General features: G+C 37.0%; 1 protein-coding gene across 1 annotated transcript; it reads right to left on the bottom strand.

Moving 5' to 3' along the window:
• Positions 1-21,777: 21,777 nt before the first annotated feature.
• LOC133328347 (carboxylesterase 1E) lies at positions 21,778-24,033 on the bottom strand. Its single transcript, XM_061536917.1, has 3 exons — positions 23,164-24,033; positions 22,626-23,087; positions 21,778-22,566 (listed from the first exon to the last, which is right to left on the bottom strand). Exons 1-3 carry the CDS (start codon positions 24,031-24,033, stop codon positions 21,778-21,780), a joined length of 2,121 nt encoding a protein of 706 aa, XP_061392901.1.
• Between the last annotated feature and the right edge of the window lie 444 nt (positions 24,034-24,477).

Raw genomic sequence — 24,477 nt, 5'->3', positions numbered from 1 at the left:
ATCGATGAAATATTCCATGTCAATTCGGGAGACTTTGGTGTACCATTTGTATTAAATATGTATGAACAAACGTTGGACATTTTTAAAAATTCCACGCTTATGACAGGCTATTAGTAAATATTCTTCAAAAAACCATGCCCCTGTTAAGCCTTTAGGAAATACTCTTAAAAAATCCACGCCTCTTGTAGACGTTTTTTAAAAAAAATTAGTTTAAACCAGTGAGCGGAGCAGTATAGTCGGACGTGGCCGACCGTATGATACCCTACACAACTTCCACGAAAATCTAAATTTCTGGGGTTCTATATTCTGAATTGCACCCTCTTGACCGACTAGAGGTCAATAAATATTACTAATATTCAGTACAGATTCCCTTCACGGTGGGTTGTGTTGTTCGGCTTTCAATTGTGTATAGATCGACTCGAAAAACACCAAAAATTAAGTTTTCGGTCCAATTCATCCTAATATTATTATCTGATCATTACCGAAAATCATAGTCGTTGTAGTTGACCATACCTGCATCCTCATGGAAAATTTAAAAGCGCTCAACGCTATATTTCTGCCTTCTAGTGTGGTAATGGGTTACTGAATACTATGTCAATACGTATACACCTGTAAATATTTAAGTCTATCTCCCACATCCGAGTACATACGACAATATAATTGGTATAAATTTAAAGGTCAACCACCCCTCTTGGATATACTATCAACTTCTCAGGTCTATGTCCTATAGGAGTAAACATATACGTCATAGAATACACATTTTGTAATTTTTCACACAAATGTCGGGGTCCATTTAACCCGCTAAATATTGACCGATATTTATGAAAACATGCACGCTTATTCTTTGGCCCAATTCCCTTTTCCATGTAAAATTTCGTAATGTTCGGACCATAATTGCGGCCTCTAGAGCGACCAGAAAAACCGACACAAATTAAGTATTTGGTCCATTTCATCCCCTAAATATTAACCGATATTTACCAAAAACAATAGGGATCTTCATTGGGGAGAACCCATCCTACATGCAAAATTTTGTGAAGATTGGTACATAACTGTGGCCTGTATCGTGTTTACAAATTATAATGAACAGACGGACGGACACACATGTCTAGATTGATTCAGCTAGTCGAGATATGACGATCGGTATACATCGATCGGTATATAAAGGTGGGTCTAGGACCAATATTTCGCGGCGTTACAAATATTTCGCGGCGTTGAGGCTGCACAAAGCTATAATATAACCAGTAAGGAAAGTAGTAAAGTCGGACGGGGCCGACTATATGATACCCTTCACCACTATGGGTATATTAAACAGGACTATTAACATAAAATTGGATGAAATAAAATATGTGATATTTATCTAAATGTGAATCTACCTAGATCTATCCATAAACGTGTCATTCGTTTATTACAATGGGACAAAAGTATGTAAATCGACTTCAAAAAAATATCAAAAGGTCATCCGTTGGGCTATGTCTGTACTTCTAGAAAACGGGACTACATAATTCTATGCTCAATTATGTTCGTTGTGCAAAATTTGATGTCAATCTGACAAACCTGAGGAGTTTGATGCATTATTTACTTAAAATCCGACGAAAATATATATGGAAGCTATATCCAAATATGAACCGATTCCAACGAAACTTGTCACAGGTTAGGTTATACTAATTTCAGTACGTTTTGTTCTATCAGCAATATATTGGTTCCTTGGGGCATCAATTACTTAAATCCATCTATAATATAAGGAGCTACATCTAAATCTCAACTGATTTTAACGAAACTTGGCACACATCATTCCGGACTAAATTCGGTAAGCTATGCAAAATTTCGTGCAAATCGAAAGATATATATCAACTTTGGTGCACCATTTACATAAAATCTGGCGGAACTATATGTGGGAGCGATATCGAAATCTGAACCAATATTCACGAAACATGGCAGACATCACCCAAGGCTTAATTCAGTACGTTATGCCAAATTTCGTGCAAATCGAAAGATACATAGGGACTATGGTGCACCATTTACATGAAATCGGACGAAAATATATATGGGAGCTACATTTAAATCTGAACCGATTTTCTCGAAACTTGGCAGATATCACTCTAGGCTCAATTCAGTACGTTATGCCAAATTTCGTGCAAGACGAAGGATCTATAGGGACTTTGGTGCCCCATTTACATGAAATCGGACGAAACTATATATGGGAGCTATATCTAAATCTAGACCGATTTTCTCGAAACTTGGCAGACATCACTCTAGGCTTAATTCAGTAAGTTATGCCAAATTTCGTGCAAATCGAAAGATATATAGGGACTTTGGGGCACCATTTACATGAAATCGGACGAAACTATATATGGGAGGTATATCTAAATCTGAACCGATTTTCTCGAAACTTGGCAGACATCACTCTACGGTCAACTCAGTACGTTATGCCAAATTTCGTGCAAATCGAAAGATATATAGGGACTTTGGTGCACCATTTACATGAAATCGGACGAAACTATATATGGGATGTATATCTAAATCTGAACCGATTTTCTCGAAACTTGGCAGACCTCACTTTAGGCTTAATTCAGTACGTTATGCCAAATTTCGTGCAAATCGAAGGATATATAGGGACTTTGATGCACCATTTACATGAAATCGGACGAAACTATATATGGGAGCTATATCTAAATCTGGACCGATTTTCATGAAATTTTGCAGACCTAAATGATTAGACCTAAATGATAAGGCTGTACCAAATTTCGTGCAAATCGAAAGATATATAGGGACCATTTACATTGAATCGGTTAAATATATATATGGGAGCTATATCTAAATCTGAACCGATTTTTCCCAATTTCAATAGGGTTCGTCCTTGGGCCGAATAAGTGACCTATGCCAAATTTCATCCAATTCGGATCATAAATGCGACCTGTACTTTGTTTACAATTTAACATGCACAGACAGACGGACGGACGGACATGCATAAATCGACTTAAAAAGTGATTCTATGCATATTCTCAAAAGGAACCATGTGTCTATCTCGTTTCCTTTTGCCTGTTACAAACATATGCACAAAGACATAATACCCTGTGCCACAGTGTGGTGAAGGGTATAAAAATCCACTCCATTCACAGGCCTTTAGAAAATATGCAGAAGCGTGGATATTTAACCACGCTTCTGATAGGCGTTTCTTTAAAAATCTCTAGTCTCTCTGGACCTTAAGCAAATGTACGTTTAAAAATTCTACGACTTCCTGTGTTTTTACAAACGGGACCCTTCGATAATATTCTTTAATTAAAGGACGAATATGAGGCCCTTAATGGGCCTTTAAAAAATATTTATAAAATTGCAAAATTCTATGTTAATTGGGCAGACCTGGGGTCTTTGGTGAACCATTTGTATGAAATCGAGCAAAGTTATGTATGAGAGCTATATGTAAATCAGGACCGATTTGAAGAAAACCTTACATATATCATTCGGTATGCAGCGAAGTGTGCTATCGAAGATTTCATCTGAATCGAATAAATGTTGGGAATTTAGTGCTCAATGACGAAACCTAATACTTACGTGGTACGTTGTGAAATGTTGACTTAATCGGACAAAGCTTGGGAGTTTGGTCCAACATTAACATCAGATGAAAATATATATGGGGGCTATATCTTAATCTGAACCAATTTTAACGAAACTATGAACATATCAATCTAGACCTGATTCAGTACTCTGTGCAAAATGTTGTCTCAATCCGACCAATATTGGGAGTTTGGTGCACCAGAGCTATATCTAAATCTGAACCGATTTTAACAAAATTATGCATACATCAATATGGACCGAATAAAGTACGCTGTGAACAATTTTGTCTCAATTGGACACATATTGATTGATTTTCATAAAATCGGACGAAAATATATATTGGAGCTATATCTAAATCTGAGCCAATTTTCTACAATATCAGTAGGGATCGTCCATGCTGCAAATAAGTGATTTATGCCAAATTCCATTCAATTCGTATTATTAATTCGTTTGCGATGTTTAAAATTTTACATGGACAGACAGGCAGACGGGCATGCATAAATCGACTCAGAAAGTGATTCATTGCATATTCCCAAAAGGAACAATGTGTCTATTTCGTTTCTTTTTTGAGTTTACAAACATACGTACTAAGACATAGAACCCACAGTATAGTGACGGGTATAAACACAAAAGGAAATCAGAATAAAGGTTCGGCACATGACCCACAAGTTACGTTCATCCTGCGTTCGTGGGCAAACATCTTCTACAGATGTGAGTGTCTGGGAAAAAATTGGAGAACCATCTAGGAAAAGTAATATTGACCCAATATTCTAGACTCAAATTTTTTAACTCAAATTTTGAGTCGGAAAAAGTGTGTAAGACTGACATAACCGTCTTAGAATGCTGCAGCAATGAAAGGGCTGCCTAGGATTAATCTTAGAAGCAAGAGAAATCAGAATACGGATGCCATAGGAATAAGTCTGTCATTCCCCAAATTTTTATGGAAGTGGATTAGAAGAAAAATACCTCCCCGTCATCTAGTACAAAGAAAGAATACTGAAACAACCCAAAAATATAGGAGGCTACCACAAGAATCTATCGATGAAGGGTGAAAAAGGTGAGTCTGCAATCTAGAAGACGAGCGCTGCTTCGGAATCTTCCCTAAATACCACAAAAAACACAAAAGGCCTAAACAGAATTTAACAAAGATGAGGATGATAGGATCCGCCCTATTATACGAACATATCAAGGATGTTCTACTGAGATGAGTTCTGCCACGCAGCAATTGACAAAAACGTGTGCCCTCCAATTGTCATGTTATAGTCCAACTTAACCTATATATATATATATATATATATATATATATATATATATATATATATATATATATATATATATATATATATATACAAATCTCAATATGTTTTTATAACATACCCCATAGGGTGGAGTGCCTATTAAATTTGTCATTTCATTTGAAATTATATAATCATGATCAGAATAAAATTCTATGACGATGTAACAATCGTCCATTTTTCGATATTTTGAAGGTTTAGGCGCTTTATTCCACCGAAAACGTTGTTATTTGGTATTTCGGTGTTTTGGTGTTCGGTGTTCGGGTTCCATGTTTTTAGCCCCTATATAAAGGGTCCGCCGAAATGTTCTTAATTTGGAATTTCAGGGTTTTTGAATTACAATTAGCGGTCAATGTTTTGAAATAACTCCCATATAAAGATCCCACTTTCAGGGTTTTAGCCCCTATTTCCCCCCTGAAATATCGGAGTATTGGCGCGGAAAAGTGTCAGGTTATAGCCATCCTAATATCAGATAATTTACATCACATATGTTTATGTTTATACCTTATCCGATTAATATAGACTTGATCGGCATCCGATCTCATTTCCATATTATCGCTACGACTGTATCATAAATTAACGTAATATGATTACCTTATTGTTTTTTTTTATTTTATTCTCTTCATCCTATCCGTCAAAATCAGCCCATTCGCTGTTTGATAAAGTGAAGAAGAACATATGTTGCTCACTTGCCTACATATGTACGTATGCATGCGTGCTTATGAAAATACAAATATTCACCAAGAACGTGAGTACGGAAAACCGCCCTCCTTAAAGAAATCGTAAGAAAAATGTGAACACTTCTATCAATCTTAACATATGCCTACAGTCTACATTTCGAAGGTTTCGTGATAAAACCATCAAGAAGGCTTTCATAAGAGGATGGGCGAGTGAGCGCACACACACGTCGCAATATTCGCATAAGCCACCCTTTTTGGTAAACTCAATAACGTTGTGAAAACATGAACATATATTTCTGTTTCCTGTTACAAAACCAAACATCCAAGCAGCCAGCCAGCCATGCAGCTTACTAAAATCACCGACATTAAACTCTTTTGAAATGTTGTAGTTGTTGAAGAACGTTTATCAGATCGTTGTAATATTTTCATTTCATTTTCCTGCTGTTATCTAGCTAATTTCATGTAAATGTTTATATTTCATTTCATATTTTCTTTGCGTTTTGTTTTTTTTTTTTCATGAGAGGTATTTATGTTTGCTTATGGTTTTCTTTTTCGCATGTGATATGTGGGCTAGGTAAAGGTTGGAAATAATTTTAAAGCTGTGTTAAATTTGTGCTGTCTTTAATTGGCAAATTTTTCATTTGGTTGAAATTTCATAAGACAGTAACTACTTCAGAATATGACTGCAGATTTGCCCAATTTTGCTACAGACGGAGTAAAAAACCGGTGAGCGGGGCAGTATAGTCGGACGGGGCCGACTATATTATACCCTACAAAACTTCCACGAAAACCTAAGTTTGCTTTATTTGCAACCTCTTGACACCCGACTAAAGGTCAACAAATAGTAGCAATATTCAGTAGACGAGGGCTGTACTTATCCAGATTATCTTTACCGTGGGTTATGTTGTGATGTTGGGCTTTCAATTGTGACCTATAGATTGTGTCAAAAAAAAAAAAAAAAAAAAAAAAAAACAAGTAAAAAAGCGTTAAGTTCGGCCGGGCCGAACTTTGGATACACTCCACCATAGAAATACTGACAATTTTTTGAAATGAAAACATAGGGAACATACATATAACGATAATTCTTCCAATCGATTGTTGTAAACCAAATAGAAAATTCAGCGATTTCAATGGGGGTTTTCCTAAAATCTCAAAACCCTAAAATGTTGACATATATTATTAACGCATGGTACTTTGAAACATTTGTATAAAATCCAGGAAATACTCCAATTTAAAGGGCAATATTATATATGAAGCATACTAAAGCGGGACCAATATTGACAACATTGTGTAGGAATTAGCAACTTCTTGGTGTTTTCATTATATAAGGGGTTAGGCCTAATTAAGGGCCGATGTAACTTAAGTTCCAAGCTAATATTTTAGTTTTCAATCCCAATACCGCTCAATCCAATTACGCTAAATATTAAATAGGTAGGATGTTTTATATAGGACCTGGTCCTAAATGCGGGTCGATGCAGTTCATTCTCAAACCTCACGTTTTAGTGTTTATGTCGATATCCTCCGAGATAAAAATGATTACAACATATGGCTAAATCGACTAAATCGTTTTAAAATTTCATACTATGTGGGATATGAACTGAAAATTTCGTCTACCGAATAACCCCCCTACTACGGTGGAATACAGCTATATGGGATAACCCCAACATACGGAGAAAACGAAAATATATATGGGAGCTATATCTAAATCTGAACCGCTTTTTATGAAATTTTACACACATCATTCTAGACCTAATTCATTACACTCTGCCAAATTTCGTGCAAATCGACTGATATATAGGGACTTTGGTGCGCCATTTACAAAAAATCGGACGAAAATATATATGGGAGCTATATCTAAATCTGATCCGATTTTTATGATATTTTACACACATTATTCTAGACCTAATTCATTACACTGTGCCAAATTTCGTGCAAATCGAAAGACATATAGGGACTTTGGTGCACCATTTACACAAAATCGGAAGAAAATATATATGGGAGCTATATCTAAATCTGAACCTATTTTTATGAAATTTTACGCACATCATTCTAGACCTAATTCATTACGTTGTGCCAAATTTCGTGCAATTCGAATGATATATAGGGACTTTAGTGCACCATTTACAAACAATCGGACAAAAATATATATGGGAGCTATATCTAAATCTGAACCGATTTTTATGAAATTTTACACACATCATTCTAGACCTAATTCATTACGCTGTGCCAAATTTCCTGCAAATCGACAGATATATAGGGACCGTTTACATTAAATCGGACGAAAATATATATGGGAGCTATATGTATATCTGAACCGATTTTTCCCAATTTCAATAGGGTTCGTCCTTGGGCCAAAGAAGTGCCATAAGCCAAATTTCATCCAATTCGGATCATAAATACGACCTGTACTTTGTTTACAATTTAACATGGACAAACAGACAAACAGGCAGACGGACGTACGGACATGCATAAATCGTGATTCTATGCATATTCTCAAAAGGAACCATGTGTCTATCTCGTTTCCTTTTGCCTGTTACAAACATATGCACAAAGACATAATACCCTGTACCAGAGTGTGGTGAAGGGTATAAAAAGGGGGTTAAATGGGGACTACCCCAAAAAGAGGGTGCATATTATTATTTTTTGTAGGGACATTTTTTACCATATACGACTACAAAATAAAAAATTTCAGCGAATTCGGTTGAAAAACGTGCTCAAGAACCTCAAAATAGCGAAAATTTGGGGTACCCTTATATGGGGGCTACCAGAAAAATTGGACCTATATTTATAATTTTTGGTGGAGATATTTGGAACCCAATAAGAACAAAATGTACAAAATTTCAGCGAATTCGCTTGAAAAACTCGCTCAAGAACCCCAAAATACCGGCATTTGGGGGTACCCTTATATGGGGACTACCAGAAAAAATGGACCTATGTTTATAATTTTTAGTGGGGAGATTTGCTACCCAATAAGAACTAAAGTACTAAATTACAGCCAATTCGGTTGAAAACTACGATCAAAACCCCCAAAATACTGAAAATTAGAGGGTACCGTTATATGGGGGCTACCAGAATAAATGGACCTATATGAATAATATTTTGTGGAGAAATTGGGAACCCAATAGCGACTCAATATACCAAATTCGGTTGAAAAATGCGCCCAAGAACCCTAAAATACTGTAAATTTGGGGGTATCCTTATATGGGAGCTATGCCTAAACGTGGACCGATATAGCCCATCTTCGAACTTGACCTGCCTGCAGACAAAAGACGACTCTATGCAAAATTTTGGCGCTCTATCTCAATTCGTTTAGACGTTAGAGTGATTGCAACAGACAGACGGACAGACGGACATGCTTAGATCGTCATAGAATTTTACGCTGATCAAGAATATATATACTTTATAGGATCGGAAAAGATTATTTCGATGCGTTACAAACGGAAAAACAAAACTAATATACCCTCCATACTATGGTGGAGAGTATAAAAAGCACAAAAAGTTAAGCTTTCGGTCGGCTTCATCCCAAAATTATTATGTGATCATCACCGTTGTCCTTGACCATAACTGGAATCTCATGGAAATTTTGAAACCGATCAGCGCTATATTTCCGCCCTCTAGTGTGGTATTGGGTTACTAAATAATGTCTGAATACGTAAGCATCTGTAAATAGTTTAGTGTATCTCCCACATCTGAGTACATATGACCATATAATTGGTATTAATTTAAAGGTCTATGTCCTTCAGGGGTAAATCTATACGCCATAAAATACAAATTTTGTCATTTTTCACACAAAAGTCAGGGTTCATTTGAACCGCTAAACATTGACCGATCTTTTTCAAAACAGGCATGCTTATTCTTTGGCCCGATCCCCTTCTCAATGCAAAAATTCGCGGTGTTTGGGCCATAATTGCGGCCTCAGCTAGTCGATATATTACGATCGTAATACATAGGACCAATATATCGCGGCGTTACAATCTTTTGGAGCTGCACAAAGCTATAATACCCTGACAACATAGTTGTGTAGGGTATAAAAATCCACGCTTATTAGTCTGTTGGTCCTTGAAAAAATATTCTTTAAAAAAATCCTTGAAAAATATTGGTCCTTGAAAAATATTGTTTAAAAAATCAACGCTTATGTATCTGTTGATTCTTGACAAACGTTCTTTAGAAAATCAACGCTTATGTGTCTGTTGATTCTTGACAAACGTTCTATAAAAAATCCACGCTTATTTGTATGTTGGTGCTTGAAAAATCTATATATATAACCAGTAAGGAAAGTACTACAGTCGGACGGGGCCGACTATATGATACTCTTCCCCACTTTGGGTATATTCAACATATGAATCTTAACAGACGTCGCATTTTTGAAGGATCAGTAAAACGAAATTGGACACATAAACATATCTTTCTCCAACCTATACTAAATTTTTCATTCGGTCAGATATAGAGTTGCTCCTTACAATGGGACAAAATTATGTAAATCAACTTAAGGCATATATCAGTCGGATACCCGTTGATTATTTACATATCTGATAAACATGAGGAGTTTGGTGCACCATTTACTTCAAATCGGACGAAAATATATTTATAAAAGCTATATCGAAATCTAAGCCGATTTCATCGAAACTTGTCACAGAATATCGGCCACATTTTGAGTTCTTGGTGCATCATTTAGTTATAATCGGGAGAAAATATGGAAGCTCTATCCAAATTTGAACCGATTTCAATAAAACTTTCCACATGCTAGGTTATATAAACTATATAACATTGGGTCTTCGGTGCACATTTTACTTAAAATCTGACGAAACTATATATAGGAACTTTATCCAAATCTGAACTAATTTCAACAAAACTTGTCACACGTAATCTCATCATAACTTCTATAAGTTGTGCCAAATTTTGTGCCACCTGGGGAATTCGGTGCAGCATTTTTATCTAACTTATAGGTTATACTAAGTTCATTACGAAAGATATATAGGGACTCTGTTGCACCATTTACCTAAAATCGGACGAAAATATATATTAGAGCTATATCTGAATCTTAACCGATTTTTACGAAACTTAACACACGTCATTCTAGACCCAATTCAGTACCCTACGCAAAATTTCGTGGAAATCAAAAGATATATAGGGACTTTGGTACACAATTTACATTAAATCGGACGAAAATATATATATATATATATATATATATGAGCTATATCTAAATCTAAACCGATTTTCAGGAAACTTAACACACATCATTCTAGACCCAATTCAATATGCTGTGCCAAATTTCGTGCAAATCGAAAGATATATAGGGACTCTGGTGCACCATTTACCTAAAATCGGACGAAAATACATATGGGAGCTTTATCTAAATCGGAACCGATTTTCACGAAACTTAACACACACCATTCTAGACTATGTTCAGTACGCTGTGCCAAATTTCGTGCAAATCGAAAGATATTTAGGGACTTTGGTGCACCATTTACCTTAAATCGGACGAAGATATATATGGGAGCTACATCTTAATCTGAACAGATTTTTCCCAATTTCATAAATGCGACCTGTACTTTGTTATCAAAAATACATGGACGGACAGACTGACATGCATAAATCGACTCAGAAAGTGATTCTATGCATATTCTCAAAAGGAACCATGGGTCTATCTCGATTATTTTTGCCTGTTACAAAGATATGCACAAAGAAATAATACCCTGTACCACAGTGTGGTGAAGCGTATAAACACGTAGTAAAGGTTCAAACGTTGGACGAATATGCTAATATTTACAATATCCTACCGATAGAAGAGACATATCATATAAGTCGGACGGAATTAAATATGCCATCGGTATAAATATGTCATTCTAAAATCTATGCAAAATTCCATGTCAATCCTAAAACTCGGTCTTAGATGTACCATTTGGACATGTAGGCAACCATTTATTTTTCTTTTGATAATTTGATGCCAACTTGCATGTATATATCCAAGATCTCTTTATTCCTTGCACATAAAATAAGAAAATAGCCCAAAGTTCAAATTATTTCCCATCACCACACACCCACAAACATAAATCAACTTTCTTAACTACTCAGAATTTTTACCTGTCTTCTTTTATGCGCAAAAACCCCAAGACCAATCAAAACCATAAACAAAGGCAATTCAATGAAACTTGGCAAATAAGACAAACCTGAATAAAAAAGAACTAACTCAGAAAATGAAGAAAAAGAAAGGAAGCAAACACAAGAAAAACCATTGGAAATTCTCATAAAACTTTCGCAAGAAAGAGAGCAACGAGTAAAGTTTTCGCACCAACAAAACCCTTTTGGCACCATCACCACCGATATACAAAATAATCGACCAACCGACCGAGCAACGAACCAACCAGCCAGCCAACAAACAAAACTAACCGAACTTGGTAAACAAAACTTTTCTATGGAAAATATCAAGAAAAATTGGAAAACAATAACATAAAAATAAGTTCAAAAGCCATTTAAGGTTAATGGAGAAAAATACTTGTATTTCCATCTCCCTCCCAATTATTTTTGGGGAAAATAGAGGCAGACCAAGAAACAAATCTGTATTCGCTGCAATTGGCAATAAAAGACGAAAAGTCAAGTTCATTAACGGAAAAAAATACAAAACTTGGAGGATTATAGTAATACAAAGGCATTTGTAGGCGAATACAATAAAGCACAAAATTAAGCAGGTGAAATTAGGTACACTGGTTTTTAGGAAAATGTTTTTTCCTGTTTTTCCAATAAAATAATATGTGAAATAAAAGTGGTCTTCGCAGACTATGCGGCAAGAAGTATTTAAGGAAAGGGAGTATCTATAGACGAGCTGAAGGGAGTCTCTCTATAGACGAGCTAAAGGGAGTCTCTCTATAGACGAGCTAAATGGAGTCTCTCTATAGACGAGCTAAAGGGAGTCTCTCTATTGACGAGCTAAAGGGAGTCTCTCTATAGACGAGCTAAATGGAGTCTCTCTATAGACGAGCTAAATGGAGTCTCTCTATAGACGAGCTAAATGGAGTCTCTCTATAGACGAGCTAAAGGGAGTCTCTCTATAGACGAGCTGATGGGCGTCTCTCTATAGACGAGCTAAAGGGAGTCTCTCTATAGACGAGCTAAAGGGAGTCTCTCTATAGACGAGCTGAAGGGCGTCTCTCTATAGACGAGCTGAAGGGCGTCTCTCAATAGACGAGCTGAAGGGAGTCTCTCTATAGACGAGCTGAAGGGAATCTCTCTATAGAACGAGCTGAAGGGAGTCTCTATATAGTTTCGACGATTTTAGAAGGTGCAGTCCCTATATATGCTTCGACGAGAAATTTGAAGGTAGTCTCTATAGATGTGTGTTAGCTGAAGGGAGTATAGCTCCCATATATTATCGACGAGCTGTAAATGGGAGTCCCCTATATAACCTTCGATTTGCACGACGAGCTGAAGGGAGTCTAGTCGAATGAACAAAACATACTGAAAGCTGAAGGGAGTCCTAACATGTGACGAGCTGAAGGGAGTCTCAAAAATGCGACGTCTGAAGGGAGTCCATCTGTTGAATATACCCGAAGCTGGAAGGAGTCTCTATAGACGAGGTGGAAGGAGCCTTTATAGACGAGCTGATAGAAGCCTTTATAAACGATCTGAAGGGAGTATTGAAAGGCTGATCTGAAGAAAGTACTTAGGGACCAGATGAAGGGAGTCTTTATAGCGAACTGGAGGCAGTCTTTATAGCCGAGGTGAAGGAAGACTTTATAGCGATCAGAAAGCAGTCTTAATATACGAGCTGAGAGTCTTCATAAAGAAGTCTTTGTATACAACCTGAAGAAAGTATTTATAGACAAGCCAAATAAGTCGTTATAGACGTGCTGAAGGAAGTCTAAATAGACAACCACTTTGAAAGCCACAGTTTAGACGAGCTAAAGGGACTCTTTATATACGATCTGAAGGGATTATTTATAGATGAGCTTTCTTTTGATCTAAAGAGAGATTTTATAGACGAGCTGAAGGGAGTCTTTGTAGACGAGCTGAAGGGTGTCTCTATAGACGAGCCGAATGGAAGGACATACACGTGACCTGATGCAAGTATTTATACACGGACGAATGTGAGTCTTTATACTTGAAGGGAGTCTTGTCTGACTGGGACAAAGGGATGTTTATAGAGAAGCTAGAGGGGCATTTATAGGCGGTCTGAAAGAAGTCTATATAGACAGTGAATTATATATTACAAAATATCAAATTATATCTAATTCGCATTTTATACACCTGTGAACCACTGTACCAATATAATATGTTTCAATTTAATATTTAGTTTCATTGCAATTCCCAACCAACCACTAATGAGATGGCTTATAAATGTGTCTATGACCTGTGTGAACGAAAAAGTTAATGAGTAAATGCCAAGAAATTGTATTCAATGAACTCTAGCATGGAACCTAAATAGAAACTGCGGTCTACTCACAACAAAATAAGAAAACTCCATTACCCATTCCGATTGCACCTCTGTCTGTTTATCTTAAAGTAATGAGAATGAATGCACGTATCCATTCATTGAATTGTGCTATGGAAGGAAACCAATCACACGGCTGTAAATAAACTAAAATAGAGAACAACAACGGCAACAACAACTACGACTATTAATACCTTCTTCAAATACTTTATCATTTACCTAAAGACCTCAAACCGATATCTCCAACCTGTTCAGCATGTCAAAATCATTTGCGAACAAAAAGGGGGAAAACGAACTTTAACTGTGTAATGATGTAGTACGAAAGGTGTGTGTGAGTCATTGCCAAGGTAATGAACATTATCTAGACGTTGTCGATACTAACGTACAGCAACAACAACAATAACACCACCACGACACGTTAAAGAAAATCATAGCAGTAAATGGGAAAACAACCACAGAAATAATGACAATCTTTAAAAGTCAATCGAATCGTATCGCAGTGGGTATAGAAGTCAAATCTACGTGAAATAAATATCGAAGTAGAATTAAATCTTCTTCTTCTACTAGATTCAATGCTAACAATGAATGTGAAATTCAATACTGGAACTACAATTGTAACGAACAGTGGTGGAAATTTTTAAAATATTTAAATAGAATTTAATAAGAAGTGAAGTTCGAATTTTCTTTTGGAATTTCGTTCGGAATGTAGTCTTTACTTTATAGGCGAAATGAAGGGAGTCTTTCTATACGAGCTGAAGGGAGTCTCTATCGGCAGCCGAAGGGAGTTTTTATAGAAGAGTTGAAGGAAGTCTTTATAGACGAACTGATTGGAGTCTTTATAGACAAGTTGAGCGGAGACTTAATGAAAAAGTAGAAGGGAAATTTTATAGACGAGCCTGAAGGGAGTATCTATAGACGAGCCCAAGGGAGTTTTTATATACGAATTGAAGGAAGTCTCCAAAGGCGAGCTAAAGGAAGTAAGTACAGACAAGCTGAAGGGGAGTTGTATTCATGTAGGTAGAAAATGTAGTACCAATTTACAGACACTGTGGAAACTGAAATAACATGAAAATGATGGGAATGGCAAATAACATGAAAATGATGGCAAAAAAAATTGGAAAATTGTGGGGTACCTTTATATGTATGAATTGGTAAAATATGAACTTTAAATAAATTAGAGGGGTATTTATAACCTACACAACTATGTTGTCCGCTTTGTGCAGCCCCAAGAGTTTGTAAAGCCGCGAAATATTGGACCTAGAATAACTTTGAGGTATACTGATCGTCATATCTCGACTAGCTGAGTCGATCTAGACGTGTGTGCTCGATTGTTATACCCTTCACCACACTGTGGTACATGGTATTATGTCTTTGTGCATAGACCCATAGTTCCTTTTGAGAATATGCATAGAATCACTTTCTGAATCGATTTACGCATGTCCGTCTGTCCGTCCGCCCGTCCATGTATTTTTGTGATCCGATTTGGATGAAATTTGGCACAGTTCATTTATTTGGCCCAAAGTCGAACCTTACTGAAATTGGGAAAAATCGGTTTAGGTTTAGATATAGCTCCCATATATATTTTCGTCCGATTTAAGGTAAATGGTGCACCATAGTCCCTATATATCTACCGATTTGCACAAAATTTGGCATAACGTACTGAATTGATTTAGAGTGATGTCTGCCAAATTTCGGAAAATCGCACTCATATATAGTCCCTATATATCCCTATATATCTTTCGATTTGCACGAAACTTGGCATAACGTACTGAATTGAGCCTAGAGTGATGTCTACTAAATATCGTGAAAATCGGTCCAGATTTAGATATAGCCAAGTTTCCAAGTTTCGTAAAAATCGGTCCAGATTTAGATATAACTCCCATATATAGTTTCGTCCGATTTTATGTAAATTGTGCACCAAAGTCCCTATATATATTTCGATTTGCACGAAATTTGGCATAACGTACTTAATTGAGCCTAGAGTGCTTTATGCCAAGTTTCGCACCTTCCATAAATAGTTTCGTCCGATTTTATGTTAAAGATTCACCAAAGCCCCTATAAATCTTTCGATTTGCACGAAATTTGGTCTATAGGCCACAATTATAAGCCGAACATCACAACACAGCCGACGCTGAAGGGAAAATGGACAAGTAATCAGACGGACTGTACTGAATATTAGGAATATTTGGAAAATATGTCAGTGTAAGGAAGAGGTTCTGTTGACCCCGGACACAGGGTGCAACTATCACGAAATATTCGGCATAAAAATTCCCAGAAAGTTCCGTGGTAGTTGTAATTTCTATATCCTTCACTACACTGTGGTACAGGGTATTATGTTTTTGTGCATATGTTTGTAACAGTTAAAAAGAAACGAGATTAACACATGGTCCCTTTTGAGAATATGTCCGTCTGTCTGTAGATGTTAAATTGTAGACAAGGTTCAAGTCGCATTTATGATCCGATTTGGCACAAAAACGACCCCAATTGAAATTGAAGAAGATAGATATAGCCACCGTAAATGGTGCACCCAAGTCCCTATATATCTTTCGATTTGCACGAAATGTTGCATAGGGTACTGAATCGAGTCTTGAATGATGTGTGTTTATTTTCGAGAAAATCAGTTCAAATTTAGATATAGCTCACATATATAATTTCGTCCGATTTTATGTAAATGGTGCACCAAAGTCCCTATATATCCCTCGATTTGCACGAAATTTTGCATAGTGGACAGAATTAGATCCATAATAATATGTTTCTAGTTTCGAGCAAATCAGGCGAGATTTAGATATAGCTCCCATATATATTTTCGTCCGATTTAAGGTAAATGGGGCACCAAAGTCCTTATATATCTTTCGATTTGCACAAAATTTCGCATAGGGTCCAGAATGATGAATGCTAAGTTTCATGAAAATCGGTGCAGATATAGATATAGCTCCCCAACATATTTTCGTCCGATTTTATGTAAATGATGGGCGAAATTTTGCAAAGTGTACTGAATTAAGTGTAGAATTACGCATGTTAAGTTTCGTGGAAATCGGTTCAGATTTAGATATAGCCATATATATATATATATATATATCGCTTAATGACATACCGCGTTTGAAGCGTCAGTCCAAGCAGATTTTTACCATGAACCAATACACGCCACGCGAGCGCTCTGAAATAGTGGAAATTTACATTCAACAGAAGAAGTCAGTTGTGAAAACTAAACGTGCTTTTAAAACATTAAAAATGTGAGAAGTGCGCCTTCTAAGAACACCATTAAGCGTTTATACGAAAAATTTTCAACTGGTAAGGCTCTTTCTAATCCGAAGAGGCCATATAAAAGTCGACCAAGGCGATCGGCCGAGACGCTGCCGTACGAGCCAGTGTTGATCCCCATAACATCCCAAAAACGCCGTTCTCAGCAGTTGGGCATGATTCGGTCCACTTTACAACGGATTATTCGCATTGATTTGCATTTGTTCCCGTACAAAATTCAATTGACGCAAAGAATGTTGCCTGCGGACAAGCCTCGCCGGTTGGAATGGGCCCAAATATATAAATGGCCGAAGATGACGAGCAATTTTGGAACAAAATTATCATGACCGATGAAGCCCATTTCACATTGAATGGGACTGTTTTTACGTTGAAAATCCTCAGGAGTATTCTTCATGACGAAAAAGTCACAGTTTGGTGCGGCGTTAGTGCAAATGGCCATGCATTTACCATCAATCAGGAGCGTTATCGCGACATGATGACCAATTTTGTGATGCCAATTATTCGTCGAAAGCGTATGAGGCAATTCTGGTTTCATCAAGACGGCGCTCCACCGCACACAAGTCTCATAATAATCGATTTTCTGAAGAATTTGTTTCCGGGCCATTTGATGTCGAAAAGTGGTGATTTCTACTGGCCACCGCGTTCTCCCGATTTGACGCCGCCTGACTTCTTCTTGTGGGGATATTTGAAGTCAAAGGTTTACTTTAACAAGCCAAGGAAATTTTGCAACATTCATGAAGAAATAGCCGCTATTCCGGCCGAAATGTTGGCAAAAACGATTGAAAATGCAGCAAAAAGGCCACAATACGTCATTAACGCCAGAGGCGGCCATTTGAGAGATATCATATTCAAAATTTGATGTAAACAAATCAACATGGAACAAATTAAATGATTGCAATGTTAATCAAATTTTTAGGTTTTTCACTGACAAAAAGGTGTAAACGTCGAAAACGTCATATACCTGTATAAAATGTAATAAATTTAATAAACATCATTTATTTGAATATCATTTCCATATATAGGTATTTTGTAGAATATATATCATTTTTATATATATCTGAATATTCCTTACTGGAACTGATAAACAATTCCAAACTTTTTAGAAAAGAAAATTTTGAAATTTGATATGGATTTGATTAAAGCATACATAATGTAGGAAATGTAGGTCATTTACGTCACTGTTTCTGATGGGCCATCTCTGGTAATAACCATCAAAGGGACTATGACAAATCATGGAGCAATATTGATCATTTTCTTAATGGATGTATGTCAGCTTCCAAAAATACAGAATACAAAATTGTCCTTGCTTTGATGGGAAAATGCAGCTACCACCATGAAAATATGGAAAATGGTTCGGGGTCTTCACATGGAGTCCATGTTAAATCATAGATCTATATCGAAATATTTTGCGAAACTTTCTCAACCTCGAAGAGAACAGAACGCTAAATAACAGTCACTGCTGTGGTGATATACGACTAAAGCCTTTAAAATTGTGATTTTCAGATTTAGCTATTGCTCCCATGTATAGTATCGTTAGATGTTATATAAATTGATCACAGAGCAAATGTCCGATTGACACGATAATTTTGGGAGTTTTTCTAAAACGTAGACACATCCAATACCAAACATCCTAGGAGTAGTAGCAATGTGTTTTGAACATTTGAACAAAGCTCAATCTGAAATATTGTGATCTCCATAGTCAGTTCAACAGACAATCGGACGGTCACGTTAAAATTGGCACAGAATTATAATCTGATAAAGTTTATATTTACTCATTTTCCACTTCCATTGTAAATCAAATTCCACCCACTGTTATTTATAATTCGATAGTCTCTGGTAGACGCCTTGTCTACTTCGACGCTGCAGATTTCATTTAGATGAAAATTCTACACTCCAATATAATGATACATCAGAACTACTATGGAATGAGGTGAATTATATTGTACGATTTTCAGTCGGATTGTTATAGTGGATGATGACGGTATGTAGATACTTACTTACTAAGAATGTTAAATAATACCTGGTGAACATTACAGCTGCAACAACAACATATCAATGTAATTAAATGAAGGGAAATTGTAATACAAGCCGTCGTAGACAAACACCCACACAATTGTATTTTTTTGTTGCAATGTTAATGATTTGCTAAATAAGTAATTATGTTGAAGTGTAAATCTATAGGAAAAACTTTAATTACTCTGATAAGTTTTTGTTGTTGTTGTTTATTTGCTATTGAAACTTTAAATGGATTTACTTGGGAGCAAGGAAGATTGTATTATTGATATGGCTTGGTGATGAAAAAACAGTAAAAATGGAGGGAAGGGAATAAAAATTGTAATAGTAAGGATTTCTTGTTAATTAACCAGAATCGCTATTTAGGGATTTAACCATACAAAGGTCACTTTTTCGGAATGTTCAAAGTCCTAGCCCAATTGTCCAACATTAGTGTCTACAGTGTGATATTTTGGTTTGTCCTGGCAGCAATGTATAATGCCATCTCCGTCATACAAATATTCAGAACGATTTCATTTATTTTGAATGTACACCTTATGGTTCTTCATAGAACTGATGGCTTATCCGCCATACAGACCTTACTGGTCACCCAATGACTACATCCTATTTCAGTTCCCTATTACTCATTCGACGCTGGGAATATTGGTGAAACCTCTTGATTTATCTTCACCACACTTGATTTACCTTCACCTTATATTGATGTTGATTAGAAAAAACAAGTGAAAAAAGTGTTAAGTTCGGCCGGGCCGAACTTAGGTTACCCTCCACCATAGGAATACATACAGTTATGTGAAATTAACCAAAAAGTGGTATGTGGTATCGAGTGTTGCAAACCATAATGTATAATGTAGACCAAATACAAATTCAGCATTTGGTTGGAGGAGGTTTTCCTAAAAACTCAAAACCCTAAAAATGTGACCTACATTATGAACGCATGGTAAGGTGAAACATTTGTATTAAATCCTCAAAATGCTGCAATTTAGAGGACAAAGTTATATGAGGCATTCCTAAAGCGGGACCAATATTGACACCATTTTAGGAATTATCGAATATTTGGCGTTTCTATAATATAAGATATAGTATGCCTAATTAAGAGCCGATATAGCTCAATTCCGAAGGTAATATTAATACTCTTCATTTGTTTGATACAGGCAAAATGAAACGAGATAGACACATGTTTCCTCTTGAGAGTATCCATAGTATCACTTTCTGAGCCGATTTGTGAATGTCCGTCTGCCTGTCTGCCCATGTTAAATTGTAACCAAATTACAGGTCGCATTTATGATCCAAATTGGATAAATTTGGCTCAGCTCATTTATTTGGTGTTACGACGAACCCAATAGTTCCCATATATAGTTTCGTCTGAATTTAGGTAAATAGTGCACCAAAGACCCAAATTTAAGCCGATTGGCTTTATATAGGGACTATGCCCAAAAGCCGGCCGATATAGTCATTCTCGAACCTGACCGACTAGTTTTTTATCTCGATATCCTCCAAAGGAAGAATGATTACAACGGATGTATAAATCGAATAAATCATCTTAGAATTCCATACAATGTAGGGTATAAACGGACAATTTTGAGTAAAGCATATCCACCAAACTATGGTTGAATACGGGTATATGGAGATAACCCCAAAAAGCGGAACAAATCAGTTAGCTATTTTAATATAAAATATGGGGTTATATGAGGACTACCCCTAAATGGGGGCGAATATTATTATTTTTTTGCGAGGAAGATTTGTTGCCATATACGACTACAAAATACCAAATTACAGCGAATTTGGCTGAAAACCGCTCAAGAACCCCAAAATACCGAAAATTGGAGGGTACCCTTTATGGGGGCATATATATATATATATATATATATATAATTATTTGTAGAGAGATTTTGCACCTATTAAGAATTCAAAATACAAAATTACAGGCAATTCGGTGAAAAGATCCGGTCAAAACCCAACAAAAACTAAAAATTGTGGGGGTACCCTTATATAGGGGATACCAGAAAAAGTGGGGACATTTAGTACCCAATAAGAACTCAATGTACCAAATTTCAGCGAATTTGGTTGAAAAACCCGCTCAAGAGCCCCAAAATGCCAAAAATTGGGGGGGGGGTACCCATATATGGGAGCTATGCCTAAACGTGGACCGATATAGCCCATCATCAAACTTGAACTGCCTGCAGACAAAAGACGGCTCTGTGCAAAATTTTGGCGATTTATCTCAATTCGTTTAGACGCTAGAGTGATTACAAAAGACGGACAGACGGAATTTTACAATTTTACGCTGATCAAGAATATTTATACTTTGTAGCGTCGGAAATGATTATTTCGATGAGTTACAAACGGAAAAACAAAATTAATATACCCTCCATACTATGGTGGAGGGTATAAACAGATATTTTATATTTTCCTTAATATTACTAAACTAATGTAGTGTATGCCGATTTATTATTGTCATATTTCATAGCTTAAAAATAATAATGGTAATGATTAAAAATAATAATAAAAAAATATTATAAAAAAAAAAATATTCAAACTCTTATTATCCCAAAAGACCAAAAGCTCCACTTGGTCGAGTAGTTGTTCTGCGTGGTGGATTGTTATTCGTTACTTCACCGCTGGTTAATGATGCTCCCAAAATATTTGTCAAGGGATTTGAATTTGTTGATTCCTTCGATGATGATTGACCACCACCACCCAATAGACCAAGACCTCCGCCAGTTCCACCGCCACCTAACAGATTAGTGGCTTTATCGCCAACCGTACCCAATGTTTTGCCGATGCCATCCAATGACCCAGTTAAACCGGTTATTATTGAACTCAAGCCCTGACAAGAGGTAGAGGTCAAAGGACTTAAAGATGCACCCAACACCGAGAGCTCACAAAAACGAAAATCAGATGATGTCTCCAGGCTTGTATCAACCTTCAGGAAAGGAATACCTTTACCGGTTACACTCTTAAATAAATTATCGGTGAAGGCACCTTGCTTGGTGTCCTCTTTAAAGGTTTTTGTAAACCTCACTAACATATCAATAAGATTTTTACGAACTTTCATATCTTCGGGAGAATTTAAACGTGTCTTCGGTTGCGGATTACCATTGATGTCGTTGCAATCGAACAGATAGCCCAATTCATCGCCATGGCCAACAATTGAATTATCCGTGGGGTCTGTGTCACCTACAAGAGGTAAACCCCGTAGGAAGTTGATACCCTTCGAAGTGGTGCCATTGTATTCAAAACTGTACATAAAGGCTGGAGCTATTTGGGACCAGGTTTGAGTGGTCAACACGGCAGGCAAGTTGAAGAGGATATCCGTGGTAGATTCAGTGACCTGCAGGGAAAAATTATATTTAATAAAATTTGTATCTCCGATATCCTTACCTAATTTACCTTCTTTAAAATATCATGTACATTTAATGACTCTGGTATCTTCAGAACTTGTTCCAGTGTGGGTGTCAGTTCACTTGCCAATCCCGGCAGTGCTGGTTTGGCAATCTTTCCCGTTATTGAATCGATACGCAAAAATGATGACAATTCCATTAGAGTATCGGTTAAAGAACCCAAAAATTTCTCTGCCGACCCAAATATGTTGTTAATTGTATCCAAGTTAAAGGCATTGCCGGTTTCATGTTTAACTACCCCCGTCAATATGGGAATCGGAGTAAAGGTTCCATTTTTCAGCTGTTGTTCGGGCACATCTTCAATTAGGCTGGGCAGGGCTCGCTTATCATTAGTACCCTCAATGTGTGGCTGGAAACCCAAACTGCCACCCAAAGCCTTGACCATGGCCCGACCGGCCAAACGTTCCGTTTGTATTTTCGAATCATTGGCGATGATGTCTTCAGCTTTTTTCTAAACAAAAATTGAGAAGAAGAAAAAAATTATTTAAAAAGCTTATTCCCGATAAGAACCCAAGTTCCCCACAAACCTTTCTCAAACATTTCACAATTTCAGTTTCATTGCCAGCCGAACAGCCATTAATCTCAGCCACTTCCCCAACGCTCTGCACGGGTTCCTTATCGGTGGCATATTGTGAAAGAGCCGTACCCGACATTGCCACCACACCGGTAATATCAACTGCACTTCTTGCCGAACGTGACATCGATAAATACATGGCACTTGCCGCCCCCGAACCATGACCCACAGCCTTGATTTGTTTCGGATCACCACCAAAATATGAAATATAATCACCGACCCAACGCAGAGCAGCTGCCATATCAAATATGGCCAAATTGCCATCAAACTCCTTGGTACCGTCGCCCATAATACCCAAGGACCCTAAACGATATTGAGGTGTTACAACAATAACACCATTCTGGGCCAACGGCGTTGCATCATATTGAGCAGCCGAACCATAACGGAAACCCCCTGGGTGTATCCAAACAATGACCGGTAATCCCGTCGTTTCATCCGGCATCTGTGGGGTATAAATATTCAGCAGCAAACAATTTTCATCGCCAATAATACGATTCGGATTGTATGAATCCGGTTGTATGCAGGGTGGTCCATGTTTAGTGGCATCTACATCGCCAGCCAAACGCTTATAAACCGGACGGGCATAACGATTTTGTCCCGTTGGTGGTTCAGCATAATAGATCCCCAAGAAACTATAAATTCGGCTATGAGGATTACGAAAACCTTCTACACGAGCATCACGTTCAAATATGCGAGTAAAAACTACGGGATCATCGGGTGGTGGTGCTTTCGCCGCATGACCACCTACCACACGTTTAACACGTCCGGCTTCGGTCAAGGTCAGTGTGCACAACAGCAACACTGTAACTTGCAAAACGATCATTGCCGTAAATTCCCAGTTCCCGATAAGCGTTTTCTTTGCACACACCAAACCAATCTCGTCACGCCAATAGTCCGCGGACTACTGAACTGGGACGTCACACAACACCATGCTTAACACTTGACATCCCGCAATGAAATTGAAACAAAATTGCAATTTGTCCCTCTCACCATCAGAACACAATCTCCCAAATTTTGCTCTCAATCTCCCAAGTAAAGCTTCACAATTTGTTTAACATTCTGAATATAATTCGTTTTTTTAGTTTTATTAAAGCTTTTTATATCTTCCTCGGTATTTTAATTTCAAGTCACATACAATTTACAACTGCATTTATTACGCTCACCAGTATTACCCTACACTTGTGTTATCCAAACCAGTTTAGGCTTAAAAAAATAATATTCCACATGTGTGTAAATGTTTTTTTATTTATAAACATGTTAACCTCGA

This window comes from Musca vetustissima, unplaced genomic scaffold (genome assembly GCF_032173495.1).
Source record: "Musca vetustissima isolate MV318-11 ecotype Yass unplaced genomic scaffold, APGP_CSIRO_Mvet_v1 utg108025, whole genome shotgun sequence".
NCBI lineage: Eukaryota > Metazoa > Arthropoda > Insecta > Diptera > Muscidae > Musca > Musca vetustissima.
The sequence above is the reverse complement of the archived record's forward strand: the minus strand, read 5'-3'. Positions and strand labels throughout refer to the sequence as shown.